General features: G+C 44.4%; 2 protein-coding genes across 2 annotated transcripts; both read left to right on the top strand.

The window, feature by feature from the left end:
• Positions 1-968: 968 nt before the first annotated feature.
• On the top strand, positions 969-4172 carry LOC117467751 (uncharacterized). The gene is made up of 5 exons (XM_034111599.2): positions 969-1406; positions 1529-1666; positions 1751-1869; positions 2228-3758; positions 3942-4172. Exons 4-5 carry the CDS (start codon positions 2880-2882, stop codon positions 4170-4172), a joined length of 1110 nt encoding a protein of 369 aa, XP_033967490.2. The 5' UTR covers positions 969-1406; positions 1529-1666; positions 1751-1869; positions 2228-2879.
• A 415-nt stretch (positions 4173-4587) lies between these two features.
• On the top strand, positions 4588-17652 carry LOC117467973 (uncharacterized). The gene is made up of 2 exons (XM_034111920.2): positions 4588-5268; positions 17476-17652. The coding sequence occupies exons 1-2, from the start codon at positions 4588-4590 to the stop codon at positions 17650-17652; spliced, it is 858 nt and encodes a 285-aa protein (XP_033967811.2).
• Positions 17653-18310: the final 658 nt, after the last annotated feature.

Below are 18310 nucleotides of genomic sequence, written 5' to 3'. Positions count from 1 at the left end.
TATTATACAGTCATTTTAAAACACTTACTGGTGCAAAATTCTGTTAATACAGGATTACAAATACATTTTACATCTTTTACACTTTTGTATCATTATTTCCAGTATTTTTAATACAGGAATAAATAGCGTGCAGTGTTTTCAGATGAATTCAGTGTGTGTGCTGTGGCTCAGCTGGAAAGCAATTGACTCACGGCCGCAGGGACCCTGGTTCAACGACTGGTCAATACGTCTTTTTTATATTTATAAAATCTACAGCTAAATGAGATAATGTAGTTAATAAATGTATTCTTTGATATGGTTTAGCCTTTCTCAGGCTACAACATGATTACGTTTATGAATATTATTAAGGAATACAAATCCCTCTTTGCAATGTTTACCAGCATCCTTAGGCTTTTCAATCACAATCATTAAACTGGAATAAATACAATATTGTTAACATGAAAATATGATTTAATGTTCGTTGTTTAGAGTTATTCTAAGGCTGTACTCATTGGGAACTCGGTATGAGATCGAGCACACAGTTGAGATGTCCAATCTGCCTGTTTTACACACTTTGACCAACAGGGGGGTTTGTGTTCAGATGAAGCCCATGATGAAGCCTCATGAGATGAACCCTTTTGCGAACCAATTGGCTGGAAAGCTTCAAAGCTTCATAAGGCTTCATCTCGCCATCACTACCAATAGCGCCTCTTAAGCGCATAAAGGTGCGGCGCATTTGCGCTTCAATGTCATGCAATCTACCCACACTACCTTTGCGATCGACGTATTGGGCACTCCCGATCTACATGATCAATATACAGGGCTTACTTTGTAGATGTTAGACAAGTCTTAACGAGGCCCACCTGTCGCAAGCTAATTGAACACAGGTGCAAGCATTAGCTGAGGCTGCACCTGCCTTGTTGATTGGCTGCCTGGTGGTAATATGTGTCAGTATTTAAAGCCCTGTCTCATGCTTCATTGCCAAGTGCTCTCCACCCGCAGTGAGCTTGATTTTACAGAATGGGAATCCTATGAGCACCTATCACAGCTGTACTGGTTGTCACAGCACCTGCTGATGCTCAAATAGTTGCGGCAAAGAAAGTTATTTAATCTCTTTACATTACCAGCAGTCATGTGCAACAGGATGATACGCAAGAGAAAAGGCGCTGGTGTTTACCTGGCTGCAGCTGTTGTTCTGACGTGTTATTTTGCGCAAACTATAGACTGTTATCGTCTGAAGAAAACAGAAAGACGAGATGGGAGAAAAGATGCCGATACAACAAATGGGTTCCATGAGGGGACAATTGTTTTCGGGAGAGCTTTTGAAAAAGGGTCAGGACTTGATTCTCAAGTCACAGATGGGACCAATAAGTCATCCTCAAACGCTTATGAGGAGGATGAAGGTGATTATCAAGCAGACGCTGCAGGTAAAAATATTTTGATTACGTATTGAAGGGTTTGGTATTTTGCTTGAATTGTTTTGCATCTCTTTAAAGTACAAACTATTGAAAAAAAAAAATATATATATATATATTATCTTCGCCTTCAGGCTGGATGAGCCCAACACAAGTCGCCAGTCCCAAAGACTCGTCATGGATGAGCATGTCGCCCTCACTGCAGTGTGGTTCGGGCCAGTTGAAGTTCAGAGCGGTGGGATCAGGAGCATCACAATTTGCAGTAGAACAAGGTAAATCAATAGCCATAATATCCTAAATGTAGACTTGATTTATCTCTACCAATGATATAAACACTGAACCTTTTTACCCCACAGGAAATGCACCTCCAATGCCTCTGTCCCAGGTCCCGTCTACCTGTGGCTACAGCATGCAGAGGAACTCTCATGCACTTGTCATGTTGGTTCCCTATGATGGCTGCAACATGGTTCAAGAGGTAATGTGAAACTGATTTGAAGTGAGTTTAAAAAAACGATGGCTAGTGCTGTGAATTGTTATAGTCATGAATGGTTTAACGAGAGCCAACACAATTAAATGTTTAATCTGCATCATATTGATCTCAAGCAAAAATGTGTTTTCAGATTTACAAATGCGAGTTCTTTTTTGCTTGCTTTCAAATGTACTGATTAACTATGTTTTTTGGATGGGGACCGACATTCAAATATGTTGCATCATGATGATCTATTCAGAAGATATAGCATCAGATTAATCTCTTGCCTTGTACAGTCGGATTGTAACATTGACAGGTCTGTGTGATTCCTTGCGGTTTCTAATTGTATGTTTTTCTCCCAAAGGGTGGAAGTTATGTACTCCCGATGCGTTGGCAAGGAATTCCAGTCTCTCTCTGATGTTCCAAACCTGCCTCACCTCCTGCCTCACCTCCTGCCTCACCTCCTGCCTCACCTCCTGCCGTACCTACTGCTTCCAAAACAACTTCCCCTAATTCCCCTGTAGCTCAGAAGCCTCAATACCATCAGAAGCCTCAATACCCTCAGAAGCCCCAAACCTCTCAGAAGCCCCAAACCTCTCAGAAGCCCCAAACCTCTCAGAAGCCCCAAACCTCTCAGAAGCCCCAAACCTCTCAGAAGCCCCAACACCCTCAGATGCCCCAACACCCTCAGATGCCCCAACACCCTCAGATGCCCCAACACCCTCAGATGCCCCAACACCCTCAGATGCCCCAACACCCTCAGATGCCCCAACACCCTCAGATGCCCCAACACCCTCAGATGCCTCAACACCCTCAACACTCTCAGATGCCCCCACACCCTCAGAAGTCCCTACACCCTCAAAACCCTGAGATGCCTCAGATGCCTCAACACCCTCGGAAGCCTCAAACCTCTCAGGTGCCCCAAAACCCTCAGGTGCCCCAAAACCCTCAATACTCTCAGATGCCCCAGAGGCCTGAAATGCCCCAACACCCTCAATACCCTGAGATACCCTCAGATGCCCGAACACCCTCAGATGCCCCAACACCCTCAGATGCCCCAACACCCTCAGATGCCCCAACACCCTCAGATGCCCCAACACCCTCAGATGCCCCAACACCCTCAGATGCCCCAACACCCTCAGATGCCCCAACACCCTCAGATGCCCCAACACCCTCAGATGCCCCAACACCCTCAGATGCCCCAACACCCTCAGATGCCCCAACACCCTCAGATGCCCCAACACCCTCAGATGCCCCAAAACCCTCAAAACCCTGAGATGCCTCAGATGCCTCAAAACCCTGAGATGCCTCAGATGCCTCAAAACCCTGAGATGCCTCAGATGCCTCAAAACCCTCAATACTCTCAGATGCCCCAACACCCTCAGAACCCTCAGATCTCTCAGATGCCCCAACACCCCCAACACCCCCAACACCCCCAACACCCCCAACACCCCCAACACCCTCAACACCCTCAACTGCCCTCAACACCCCAACACCCTCAATACTCTCAGATGCCCCAAAATCCTCAGATGCCTGAGATGCCCCCACACCCTCAGAAGTCCCTACACCCTCAAAACCCTGAGATGCCTCGGAAGCCTCAAACCTCTCAGGTGCCCCAAAACCCTCAATACTCTCAGATGCCCCAGAGGCCTGAAATGCCCCAACACCCTCAATACCCTGAGATGCCCCAACACCCTGAGATGCCCCAACACCCTGAGATGCCCCAACACCCTGAGATGCCCCAACACCCTGAGATGCCCCAACACCCTGAGATGCCCCAACACCCTGAGATGCCCCAACACCCTGAGATGCCCCAACACCCTGAGATGCCCCAACACCCTGAGATGCCCCAACACCCTGAGATGCCCCAACACCCTGAGATGCCCCAACACCCTGCGATGCCCCCACACCCTGAGATGCCCCAACACCCTGAGATGCCCCAACACCCTGAGATGCCCCAACACCCTGAGATGCCCCAACACCCTGAGATGCCCCAACACCCTGAGATGCCCCAACACCCTGAGATGCCCCAACACCCTGAGATGCCCCAACACCCTGAGATGCCCCAACACCCTGAGATGCCCCAACACCCTGAGATGCCCCAACACCCTGAGATGCCCCAACACCCTGAGATGCCCCAACACCCTGAGATGCCCAACACCCTGAGATGCCCCAACACCCTGAGATGCCCCAACACCCTGAGATGCCCCAACACCCTGAGATGCCCCAACACCCTGAGATGCCCCAACACCCTGAGATGCCCCAACACCCTGAGATGCCCCAACACCCTGAGATGCCCCACACCCTGAGATGCCCCAACACCTGAGATGCCCCAACACCCTGAGATGCCCCAACACCCTGAGATGCCCCAACACCCTGAGATGCCCCACACCCTGAGATGCCCCCACACCCTGAGATGCCCCCACACCCTGAGATGCCCCCACACCCTGAGATGCCCCCACCACCCTGAGATGCCCCCACACCCTGAGATGCCCCCACACCCTGAGATGCCCCCACACCCTGAGATGCCCCCACACCCTGAGATGCCCCCACACCCTGAGATGCCCCCACACCCTGAGATGCCCCCACACCCTGAGATGCCCCCACACCTGAGATGCCCCCACACCCTGAGATGCCCCCACACCCTGAGATGCCCCCACACCCTGAGATGCCCCCACACCCTGAGATGCCCCCCACACCCTGAGATGCCCCCACAACCCTGAGATGCCCCACACCCTGAGATGCCCCCACACCCTGAGATGCCCCCCACACCCTGAGATGCCCCCACACCCTGAGATGCCCCCACACCCTGAGATGCCCCCACACCCTCAGATGCCCCCACACCCTCAAAACCCTGAGATGCCCCAACACCCTCAAAACCCTGTGATGCCTCAATACTCTAAGATGCCCCAACACCCTCAAAACCCTGTGATGCCTCAGATGACTCAAAACCCTCAGATGCCCCAACACCCTGAGATGTCTCAGATGCCTCAATTCCCTCAGATGCCTCAAAAACCTGAGATGCCTCAACAACCTCAATACCCTGAGATGCTTCAGAAGCCTCAATGCCCTCAGATGCCCCAACGCCCTCAGATGCCCCAACGCCCTCAGATGCCCCAACGCCCTCAGATGCCCCAACGCCCTCAGATGCCCCAACACCCTCAGATGCCCCAACACCCTCAATTCCCTCAGATGCCTCAGAAGCCCCAACACCCTCAGATGCCTCAATACCCTCGTATGCCCGAGGCAACAACCACACTGCCTACAACTGCAAAGGCGACTCAAATTCCTGCACTGCCTCAGATGCCTCACTACGCTCTGATGCCTCAATACCATCTGATGCGTCAATACCCTAAGATGCCGGAGACAACAACAGCAACGACCAAACAGCCTACAACTGCAAAGGCGACTCAAATTCCTGCACTGCCTCAGATGCCTCGAAACCCTCAGATGCTTCAATACGCTCAGATGCCGTTTTCACAATATATGCCGATGTATCCTCCCTTTAATCCTCTTTATCCTCCCAAATATCTAGCAACAAAGCCAAAACCTACTGCGGCGACAACACCAACTAAACCAAAAGCTAAAAATCCCTCATCGCAGCTTCCACCATCTATGCCTTACTATCATCTTTACCCTATGACTCCTCCCTATCCCCAATATCCAACCACTCCAGCTAACACTGTGAAACCAGATCCCCCGCCCACTCCGGCACCCCATCCTCCTTTTCATCCCCATGTTCACTTGCCCATACCAATGCTGCCTCCTTTTCTTCCTCCACGCTACCATACTTAAACAGTTCTAATAAAAGTTTTGAACAGAGACGCTTTCCAGTTTGTGCTTTTGTTATCGTTCAACTACCCAAGAGGCTTTTTATTTCAGACTCTTCAAGAAGTCTCATTTGGTTTGTGAATGAGTGAACAGCCCATATTGCGAAAATGACATTGAATTTAAACGGAAAAACTGTGCTGACAAATTCCTACATTTATAAATGTAATGTTTGGCATTTGAAGTGTTGTCATAGTGTGGCTTTGTGTCCACATGGTGGAATCATTGCTCAAACATTTCTTAGTAGGTTTTGAATTGGAACATTTTGTGTTCACACTAGCTTTCCTTGTGTGAACAAGCTTTACAATTTTTTTTTTTTTTTTTTGAAAACGTATTTCAGTCAAAGGTTAAGTTCCATCATGTCCTTTCCTAAAATACATACGCTGGCTTCACTCATTACATACACCAACTCTGAAATGGAGCATTTACAACTTTGGGCAGTTCTGCAAAACATTGAACCTTCAGCATTTGTCTCTTTTTGGTTTTGTAAACAAGCATTGCTAAATGTTTGGTCAAACACTAGGTCATAAGTGTTCAAACTACACATGTAGATGTTATATTTATAAAAGTAGCCTTCATACAACTAAAAATGACTTAAGGTGAGATCCTTAACTATTCATGTGAAATGTCAATGATGGAAGCAAAACCTTTTATCCTACAGGGTGTCTTTAACACCTGTGTATTGTTTCTTTCAAATTATGGATCTAACCATTAAACGACATCTCTGGTCCAAGTCAGGCTGGGACACTGATACATGTTCACCATCCCGTTACCGTCTGATTGACTTTCCTTGATGTGGAGATAAATATTTTGTCTTCTAAATAAGGGAAATCATTGTTATACACACAAACGACTCGCTGCACCCTCGCTGCGAGGGGGGACCCAAGTTCCCATCAGCAAAAACACGTGGGTTTGCTATCCTGGCTCCAAAATGGTGGAATGAGCTCCCCATTGAAATCAGGACAGCAGAAAGCTTACACACCTTCCGGCGCAGACTGAAAACTCATCTCTTTCGACTCCACTTCGAGCGATAGAATGACTAACAAAGAACTGCTAACAGAGCACTTATATACTAATAAAGGACTGGCTTATCTATAGCCAGTTGAGTGGCACTTGAAATGTTTGGCTCTATGAAACCTGATGTTCTTATATGATTCTGTTTTCTTCAAGGTTGTGTCTTCCTGGTCGAATGTACTTATTGTAAGTCGCTTTGGATAAAAGCGTCAGCTCAATGCAATGTAATGTAATGTAATAATTATTGTGGGTCAATGTAGATTAACTATTCAAAATATTCAGACTCTTCGCTTGCATTCATTGGTTTGTTATCGAAATCAAACCATATGATATACAAAATTATGAAGAACCAAGAATCGGGGGATATTTTTATTTGAACTCTGAAAGGACTTAACTTAACCTCAGGGAGAGCAACATAGGAGGGATCCCTCTCCCAGGACGGACAGACGTGCAATAGATGCCGTGTGTAAATTGAAAAGATAATACCTTTGCTAGCATTTGGTAATCCAAATGTTTGGAAATGCATGTGTGTATACAGATGTAGCACTCCAGATCAGACTCAAATGGGTGTGTCCCAGTCAAAACCCCAGCGGATGCCAGTGGCTGGGGGTGTTGCCAAATTGCGAGAGGACGTTGCCCAATTTCCACATTTGTTCAATTACAGGATTTAACCATGAGATGGCGCTTCATTCACAAAATACACAATGGGTGTTGTAGAAACATCAATATTTTAGATCAAATAAAGTATATAGTTTGCTTTATGCAGTATATTTCTTGTAATATTGTACAGTAGATTGAAGTTAATCAACTTATACATTAAGATAAGATAAGATGGACCTTTATTAATCACATCAGGAAATTCAGTAGTTCAAACAGCAACAGGGTCAGAGTGAAAAACAGGACAGCACATATTCACACAGATTAATAAAATCAAAAATAAGATGAGCGATAAAAATAATAATAATGAGAAACTATGAAATAAGAAATGAATAAAACTAAAATGTAATTATCATATCATATATTATAATGTATGTATTATTAAGTAATATCATACATTAACCCCATTATAGCAGATGCCACATTGAATGGATGAACACATGTATGCATCAATAATTACAACAGAGTATTTCTAAATACAAGTTGTAAAAATACTTATATGTATTTAATATTAACCCTTTGGAGTCGACCGTCACGCCGGCGTGATCAGATCACATGACCTGTTCAAGCCGGTGCCGCATAAAAAAAACAGTCCGGACAAAATTGCCGTGTGTTTCTGTCTAAAGTACTGGCTTGAAACTATATCCCAGTCTTTGTTTCATGCAAAAAGACCCAGTAAACACGGAGATACGATGATATAAAGTTAATACATTTCAAAAGTATGAAAAATGGAAGCACATATTTGAATATCTTCGCCGTATTCGATCATTTTACGAAACGGAAAATACTGGAAATTGTAGATCCTGCTCAACAAGATGTATATGTGTATTTCTGTCGAAAGTACTGGCTTGAAACTATATGCCAGTCTTTGTTTCATGCAAAAATACCCAATAAACACGGACATACGATGATATAAAGTTAATACAGATATATTTCAGAAGTATGAATAATGGAAGCACATATTATCACATAATATCGCCGTATTTTTATCATTTTACGAAACGGAAAATACTGGAAACTGTAGATTCTGCTCAACAGGATGTATTTACCAGGGAGGGGGTGAGGTAATCAGGTAAACAGAGTGATACGAAATGAGACGAAAATAGATGAAGAGGGACGGTGGGAACCGAAGAGAGACGGCGGGAAATGGAGAGAGACGAAGATATACGAAGACAGGCGGCGGGAGACGAAGAGAGACGAAGAGAGACGAAGAGAGACGGCAGGAGACTGCGATTGAAGTAAAGTGACAGACAAACATTGAGAATTTAGATATAGTTAGATAGATTTAGAGTTTTGAAGATTCAACTATGATGAAGAGAACTCTGAACGTGAGTCAAGCTTTAAGCTTGTTTTTTGACCTGGAGGAGGAGGAATCTGTGATGTTGCCCTCTGTGTCGTAGTTGACAGAAACCGCTTTGAAGCGTGGCACAGATAAAGACAGAACAAACTGATTTTTGTACATAATGTGTATATATATATATTTGTATTATATTTATAATAACACTTTTGCCTTATCAGAATGAAATCCCATGCTACCTCAATCAAACTTTCACATTATCATAGTGACATCCCATGTATATATTTCCAGCTTTTAAATGGTTTCGTTGTGTATGTTTGTGTTACCTATATGAAAAATAATATCATTTTCAAAATCTGTTTTTACGTTTTTTTTTGTGATTTTGGGTCCAAAATGTTCATATAGTAGAAGATCACTGCTCTAAACAAAGTCAAAAATCCTACATCCATACGAAATAAATATAATTAATTATGATGAATACGTTAAGTCTTGTTCATTGTTTTTCACTTTTCATATTATCATATCTCAATGCACACATTCATATATTGTCACTCACACATTCATGCATTTTGTTCTCATATTCATATAATGTAATGCTCATATTTATACATTTTGCTCTCATGCGAAATCTACTAAAACAAAGTATGTCATGGTGGTCAGCTGTTAAACACAAAAGTGTATCTTAAGGGCTGTAAATATAATAAGCCTGTTGTAAATTTTAGACACAGGCTTATTATATTTACAGCCCATTCATTTTCTAGACTCAATGTGTGTCTTGGCCGTTTTCTTTGTTCCAAGCAAACGAGTGCTTTTTGTTTTGAAATCACTTCCGCAAGTTTCGCGGGCCCCCCCCCCCCTCGCTCCACTGACCATTAGACCATTTAGTAAGGTAAAAAGCAAAAGGGCAAACACGCCTCTCAGACGCTCTTCCGTTTACTTTTTTAATAAAGAAAAACAAATGGTCCGTAGATACACGGACTCATATAGCCTATATGTATACTGTAAGGAGAATGTATGTGCGTGAGAGGACCAGTATGAATTACGGCATAGAAATATGCAAAGAAAACCTACAGAGTGTGTGGGGGGGGGGGGGGGGGGGCTGTGGAATGTGACCCTTCCTCCACACATTCCGATGGCCAATTCGTTTTAAACACAGGACAGCATAGGCAACATGGGGGGTGGGGGCTTGTGAGCGGTCTGGTCAATGTTTGTAAACACAATCCCCAGGATGTGTCCTAATCAAACCAAAAGAGAAAATGCAGATATCATTCTCTCTCTCGACTCGCTGGTATCCTCCTCTGTTTATTCATCATTCAACCATTTACACCTTCCTTTTTTCCCGTCAAGAGGTTGAAAAAGATTGAGTCCTATGTTTCCAATTGGTTCCCAAATCTGAACATTGACCAGTGGCATAAGATCAGGAGCCGGGTAAATGAGAGACTGAGGAGCCCCCGAAAAACAGTTCCCGAAATAGCGTCCTGGTTTCCGCAGCAGATAGGCCTACAATATACGGTGTCTGTTATGTCAGTTATTTTAAATAAAACGTTGAAAACTGAACTTGAAAATGGTTTCCTTTTTTTTATTTTATTTATCATTTTCGGGACGGGGAGACGTGGAGAGACGTGTGTGATTACAAATTAATTTGCAGAAATGTAAAGTAATCTAACTAAGTTCTATTCATATTCTTGACGGGAAGAGCCGTGTAAATGGGTGGCCATATGCATTTGAAAAGCAATATAAATCACACAGTTATTATACAATAGGCTATAAAAGCACCATCGATAACCATTACCTTTATCCAATTCAAACTTTGGATGGGAAAAAAGGAAGGTGTACATGGTTGGGCTATACTGTAGGCCTACTGTATACATACAAAGGCCATTCAAGCTAGAGTTCTTCTGGAAATGTTCACATCAGGCCAGAGTCCTGCATCGGGTGACCCGCAAAAAAGGTGATTCGCGGGTGGTATTTTTTCAAACGCTTTTTTCCGGGTTCGGTTCTGGGTAAAACAAAGATGATGCGGGTCGGGTCGCGGGTATTGCATAATAAATATATTAAAATAATAATAATTTAGTTTAATGTTTAAATCCTCAGACTTCTCCCCCGCGGGACTGTGCATAATCATAACCTCTGCAGCGCATCAATCTGCTGCTGTACGCGCCACATTCGAAATGGCTGAGGTGAAAGTGGAGAATACAGCATTTTCAATAACACTTCCTCAAGAGCGAAATCCAACGTCTGGGAGGCTTTTGGTTTCATCCTAGATGGAGAAAATAACCAACATCCCACGCTTTTTGAGACAAATATGCAACTGCATGTGTTAATAATTGCACGTTTTCACTACTCATATATAGGCTAGGCTATGCGGGTTCGGGTCGGGTTGCGGATCTTGTGCCGACGGGTCGGGTCGGGTTGCGGAACTAATTGGCAATATGTGCGGGTAGCGGGGCGGGTTCGGTATTGCACGTCGCGGGGCGGGTCTTGAAAATCAGACCCGTGCAGGACTCTGCATCAGGCACCTTCAAGTTAAACAATACTACAGTAAACAATCAACACAGTAGGCCTAAATTATGCGGATTAAACCACATTTATTTCGTTAAAAATAAACGAAATATGATTTTGTTTGAATGATTAAATGTCATCAGGCACCTTCAAGTTAAACAATCAGGTGCACACTTTAATGTGCCGCCGCCTCCGGACTCGGCTTGACTCGGTTTAAAGAATGCACAAATGTGTTTAATCGTTTATGTCAGATATGTACTAAGTATAAATAGATTTGTTCCTGCTCAAGATTAGATTCAACTTTATTGTTATTGCACATATTGCAGGTAGGCCTACTGAGACAACCAAACGCAGTTTAGCTTCTAACCAGGTGCAACAAGCAGTGAAAAGTAATGTGCACAATACTACAGTACACAATTAACACAGTAAATTATGTGGATTAAACCACATTTATTTCGTTAAAAAGAAACGAAATATGATTTTGTTTGAATGATTAAATGTAGGGTGAATGTGGGAATGTTGGACATTTTTGCATTTCAGACGTCGGGAATATATTGCGATATGAAGCCGATACAATAAATCAAAATCCAGTAGCCTACCATTCCGAAATCCCCAGTAATATTAGACACTAATAATACAGTAAACTATTAACACTGTACATATTATTGTTTGCCCGTGGGATTAGGATGATCGGTAGTGAGAGCCGCTGCATTTTCCTCCGGTCGGATGTGATATAAAAACAAAGCGATTATTTTTGTTGTTGTAAACTCACGTGGATTAAATTTAGTGCATTCATTTCAACTCGCGAACATATGATAGAAGGCCTACATTAAATGATTGTGAGGATGATGATTGAAAATAGTTTGTTTGAGTCTGGATGCATTTCCTGATCTAAAAACATAGCGATGGTTTTGTACTTACGCCAACGTGAATTAAACATTATTTTGTTAAATAAAAACATGGTGATGTTTAGTAAATGATTACATGTCTCTTATTTAGCATAGAATATGATCCTATCCGTGACATATGGATCTTAACAAATATCCGCTATATCAGATACCGGTAGATCAGCTGTTTATTTCACATGAGTTCCAGTGTGGCAGCTTTTCACGGCTCCCCCTGGTGGATCCATGATCCATTGCAGCTGGTTTCATTATAATTAAATGTATTTATCAAGGGGGCGTTTCAAGTCCTGCGGGGGGTTTTCCTTTTCAGCAGGGGCCCACCCCGTGTCGATCACGGACCCGCACGGGTAGGTGTCTGAAACGAAGCGCTACATCTGTAATAGGAACATTAATCCACGAGGATATCCATCCAGGACCTATGATCCAGGACCACAGCCACGACTCAAGATCCAGGGCTCGCGATGCAGGACACAGGACTGCAAGATCATCCATGACTCCGGATACCAGCGTATATAGACACCAAAAAGAAAGACAATTTGGGAAGCTGGGTTAATCGGAACATGAGAGTACACAGGTACAGACAGAGAGAAGGAAGAAGTAAGATGTCCCCCGACAAACTAAGCCTATATATATATATTTCCGGTTGTTGTTGTCATCTCCGGGTATCCCGTGTGCCTGTTCTGTTGCTGATAGCTTATTAACTTAACTTAATCGATCGTTTTAAAACTCTTGATCACGGCAACTGCCTGACGTTGTAATCACACGTTACTACAGCTTAAGCACTCACAACTCTCCTTCTCTTAGCGACTGTAACTGTAACTCCACAGTTGCCTACACTCTTTTCGGGTTTGCTAACGGTAGCTACTTTAGCTTGATAGCTAGCCATGACTCTTTCCCCACCCTCTGGTGCTATTTCCTGCTCTTCCTGTCTCATGTTTGGTTACTTCCCGGCCTCCTTTACTGGTAAGGATACATGTGTTAAATGTAGGATAGTTATTAGGTTGGAGGCGGGAATCATAGCCATAGAAGCCCGGCTCCGCATCTTAGAAAGTAACTCAGCTAAAGTAAAGCCCATGTTAGCATGTGCGGACCGGAAAAAGGTAGCTCCTCTTAGCTGTCCCCCGGCAACTCCCGAGCAGCAGGGAGACTGGATGACTGTTCTGAAGGGGCATAACACGAAACCCGCAGGTCCCCACCAACCCGTTCACGTATCTAACAGATATTCCCCACTCAGCGAGACACCCGCTGAGAAGCCAACTCTGGTTATTGGTAGCTCTATTATGAGACACGTGATTTTAGAGACCGAAGCCTCCACAGTCACATGCATTCCGGGGGCCAGAGCGGGCGACGTTGAGGCGCATCTTAAACTGCTGGCTAAAAATAAACATAAATACGGTAGGATTGTTATTCACGTCGGTGGTAATGATGTTCGTTTACGCCAATCAGAATGCACCAAACTTAATGTGGAGTCGGTGTGTAGTTATGCTAAAACAATGTCGGACACCGTAATCTTCTCTGGTCCCCTCCCCAATCTGATCAATGATGACATGTATAGCCGCATGTCATCATTTCAGCGCTGGTTGTCTTGGTGGTGCCCAGCAAACAATGTGGGCTTCGTAAATAATTGGACAGCCTTCTGGGGAACACCTGGTCTGATTAAGAGAGACGGCATTCATCCTACTTTGGAAGGTGCAGATCTCATTTCGGCAAACATTTCAGGGCTTTGTGGACTTAATCCATGACAAACTGGAGTTGAGACCAGGAGGCAGAGTTGCAGTCTTACACGCTTCTCTGCGCTCTCTCCTAGGCAGTCATCCATAGGAATCCCGAACCCAATAAAATACCCAATATTAGCGGTGTGTGTTTCTGCCCAAGGACAATTTAAGGTAAAACCTAATAGAGGTGTCATACATAATAACCTAATAAAAGTAAATGTAACAACTACTACAGTGCAACAAAACAGGAAGATTAAATGTGGTCTCTTAAACATAAGATCTCTAGCATCTAAAGCAATATTGGTAAATGATTTAATATCAGATTGTAATATTGATATATGCTGTCTCACTGAAACTTGGTTGAGACATGAAGAATATGTCAGCATAAATGAGGCCACTCCACCGAGCCATATCAACACTCATATTGCTCGAGGCACGGGCCGAGGAGGTGGAGTTGCAGCAATCTTTGACTCAAGTTTACTTATCAATACTAAACCAAAATTAAATGATACCTCCTTTGAAAGCCTCATTTTTAGTCTTACGCATCCGACCTGGAAAACTTTGCAGCCAATCTTATTTGTTACAGTGTATCGTGCACCAGGTCCTTATTCAGAATTCTTATCAGAGTTTTTATCAACTTTGGTTCTTAAAACAGACAAAGTAATTATCGTAGGTGACTTTAATATTCATGTTGACGATGATAAAAATAGCCTTACTGTTGCATTTTACTCTATATTAGATTCTGTTGGTTTCTGTCAGAGTGTAAATAAACCAACCCACTGCTATAATCACACTCTCGACATTGTTCTGACTTATGGTATTGAAATTGAGCAACTATTAGTCGAACCGCATAATCCTGCTTTATCCGACCATTTCTTAGTAACTTTTGAAGTACTATTACGAGACTACAAAGCATTAGTCAAAAGCTCTTGCAGCAGAAACCTGTTAGTGCTATAGCCACATTTAAGGAAGAGATTCCACCAATACTTAACTCGATAGCATGTCTGCATGCAGGGGAGGAAACTTATACAAAATGTACACCACCCCAAATTGATCATGTTGTTGATAGTGCTATAGATGCGCTGCGAATAAAATTAGACTCTGTTGCTCCTTTGAAAAAGAAGAAAATAAACAACATAGATTAGCTCCATGGCATAATGCCGAAACCCGCAAAAATAAAGCAAAAGTCTAGACAACTTGAAAGGATATGGCGTTCCACTAAACTTGAAGAATCTCATTTAATTTGGCAATATATCCTAACAGAAGCATATATAATGTGAACAAAATAGGTCCGAGCACTGAGCCCTGTGGCACTCCATGGCTAACGTTGGTTTGCGTGCAAGATTCATCGTTGACACGGACAAACTGAGAGCGTTCAGATAGATAGGACCTAAACCAGCCTAAAGTAGTTCCCTGTATGCCAACTAAGTGCTCTATTCTTTGCAATGAGATATCATGGTCGATAGTATCAAATGCAAATGAGTTGGGGCGCATGAAACCTGTGGTGCAACGGGGCACCAGAGGAGGAAGCGGGGTAAACGCGGCGGCGTAAGATTACGCATGAGAAGGCAGCGGCTCCCTCGGATTCCTCTGCCCTAAATGATCCTAGGGAACGTTCAATCGCTGAGGAACAAGGTTGACGAGATTCAGGGTAGTGTTCGGTTTCAGAAGAATTTCAGGGACTGCTGTGTTTTGGCCTTCACTGAGACATGACTGGGTTAGATTATATTTATTTCATTATAGTATATTCCCCTCATAGCTGCATGCTTGGGGGGGGGGGGGAAAGCTCATTGTCGCTGCCTCGAAGACCTAGACACAGCAGTCTTGATAGGTAGTATATTCCCCTCAAAGCCACGGTGCTGGGAGGGGGTCGGCACTGGTCACTTCCAGGCCTACACATAGCAGTCTCGCTAGGTAGTATATTCCCCTCAAAGCCGCGGTGCTTAAGGGGGATGGCTTTTCGGGCTGTTCCCGGGCCTTCACATAGCAGTCTCGCTAGGTAGTATATTCCCCTCAAAGCCGCGGTGCTTAAGGGGGATGGCTTTTCGGGCTGTTCCCGGGCCTTCACATAGCAGTTTCATTAGGTAGTTGTTAAGGACCTTACAGACACTTGGACTCAAACGCACGACTCAAAAGAAAGTTTGTTCAAAAATAGTCTTTACTTTGTAAAAGTATAAAGTTCAAACAAAACATCACTCCTAAGAGGCAAAACATAGCAAAGCAAATTACAAACTAAATAAACTTGACTATGGTCACAAAATACAATAATCTCTGGGCGAGACAAGCTGGCTCTCTAAATGGCACAAGGCACAAGACGAACTGGCACAGGACAAAGGGAGACAGGACTATTTATACATGAGGTAAGGGGGAACAGGTGGAAACAATCAGGGGCGGGGCAGACACTGACGATGGCGGGAAAACACAACAAGGGAGGAAGTAAAGGGACCTGAAATGAGACCAGAGGTAAGTACAAAATAAAACAGGAAGTGCAATGACAGGACTAGACAGGTGAACAAAAAGACTTGACTAAACATAAATCTAACCTGGGCTATGAACTAAACGTGAAACAATAACATGAACCTGATTAACATGACATGAACAATTTAGCAGACATGACGGGATGTTACAGTAGTATATTCCCCTTAAAGCCACGGTGCTTAAGGGGGATGGCTTTTCGGGCTGTTCCCGGGCCTTCACATAGCAGTCACTAGTATATTCCCCTTAAAGCCGCAGTGCTTAATGGGGATGGCTTTTCGGGCTGTGCCCGGGCCTTAACATAGCAGTCACTAGGTAGTATATTCCCCTCAAAGCCGTGGTGCTTAAGGGGGATGGCTTTTCGGGCTGTTCCCGGGCCTTCACATAGCAGTTTCATTAGGTAGCATATATAGGTAGTATATTCCTCTCAAGCCGCTGTTCTCAGGGAAGAATCGGCTCTGGGCTATTCCTCAGGCCTACACATAGCAGTCTCACTTAGTAGTATATTCCCCTTAAAGCCGCTGTGCTTAGGGGGAATGGCCACATGGCAGCTTGCCAGGCCCTCTACTTATCAGTCTCACATCACCAGCGTCAGGCTCGGGCTACGCAGTTTTGGGGGATAGTATCTAATCTCCACGCAGTTTTGGGGGTTAGTTATTTAATCATCACTCATCGTGCTATGTATATCTATGGAGTGATGATGCCCGAGCCTAGTCGCCAAATTCAACTATATGCTGCTTCTAAGAAACATGTTAAAGGAACACGTGAGTTGTCTGACTGAAATGGGGCGAAGCCTGCGAGCTAGTTCAGGCAGTCAACTCGAGCACTTATGCTGCATTCATACATAACGCCCCCTTGCCACTCTACAACCAACCAAACAGAGTCTCCTTAATATGCCGCTCTATTTAACCTGCCAGATCTCTCTCCATGCATTGCTTGCTGCTGCTATTGCTGCAGCTACCTCTACGTCGCTGCTGCTTGCCTGCCCCACCACCACCCCAGCTTCCACCTGTAGGCTCGGGGGTTAGTTATTTAATCATCACTCATCGTGCTATGTATATCTATGGAGTGATGATGCCCGAGCCTAGTCGCCAAATTCAACTATATGCTGCTTCTAATAAACATGTTAAAGGAACACGTGAGTTGTCTGACTGAATTCCCTGAGAGGCCTCAATTCCCTCAATACCCTCAATTCCCTCAAAGGCCTTAATACCCTCAGAGGCCTCAGTTCCATCAGATGCCTCAATACCCTGAGATGCCTCAATTCCCTGAGATGCCTCAATTCCCTCAGATGCCTCAATACCCTGAGATGCCTCAATTCCCTGAGATGTCTCAATTCCCTGAGAGGCCTCAAAACCCTGAGAGGCCACAAAACCCTGAGAGGCCCAAACCCTGAGAGGCCTCAATACCATCAGAGGCCTCAGAGGCCTCAATACCCTCAATACCCTCAGATGCCGCAAAATCCTCAATTCTCTCAGATGCTTCAATTCCCTCAAAACCCTGAGATGCCTCAATTCCCTCAAAACCCTGATATGCCTCAATTCCCTCAAAACCCTGAGAAGCCTCAAAACCCTGAGATGCCTCCAAACCCTGAGATGACTCAAAACCCTCAGATGCCATTTCCACAATATATGCCGATGTATCCTGCCTTTAATCCTCGTTACCCTCCCAAATATCGAGCTATAAAGCCAAAACCTACTGCGGCGACAACTAAACCAAAGGCTAAAAATCCCTCATCGCAGCTTCCACCATCTATGCCTTACTATCATCTTTACCCTATGACCCCTCCCTATCCCCAATATCCAGCCACTCCAACTACCACTGTGAAACCAGATTGCCCGCCCACTCCGGCACCACTCCGGCACCCCATCCTCCTTTTCATCCCCATGTTCACTTGCCCATATCAATGCTGCCTCCTTTTCCTCCTCCACGCTACCATACTTGAACAGTTCTAATAAAAGTTTTGAACGGAGATGGATATAGTTTGTGCTTTTAAACGTCAGCTGTGGTATCAGCAAATTTGAACCGCCATCGGAGGGCCTCCTCCCCGGGTC

This window comes from Pseudochaenichthys georgianus, chromosome 22 (genome assembly GCF_902827115.2).
Source record: "Pseudochaenichthys georgianus chromosome 22, fPseGeo1.2, whole genome shotgun sequence".
Taxonomy (NCBI): Eukaryota; Metazoa; Chordata; class Actinopteri; order Perciformes; family Channichthyidae; genus Pseudochaenichthys; species Pseudochaenichthys georgianus.
The sequence above is the reverse complement of the archived record's forward strand: the minus strand, read 5'-3'. Positions and strand labels throughout refer to the sequence as shown.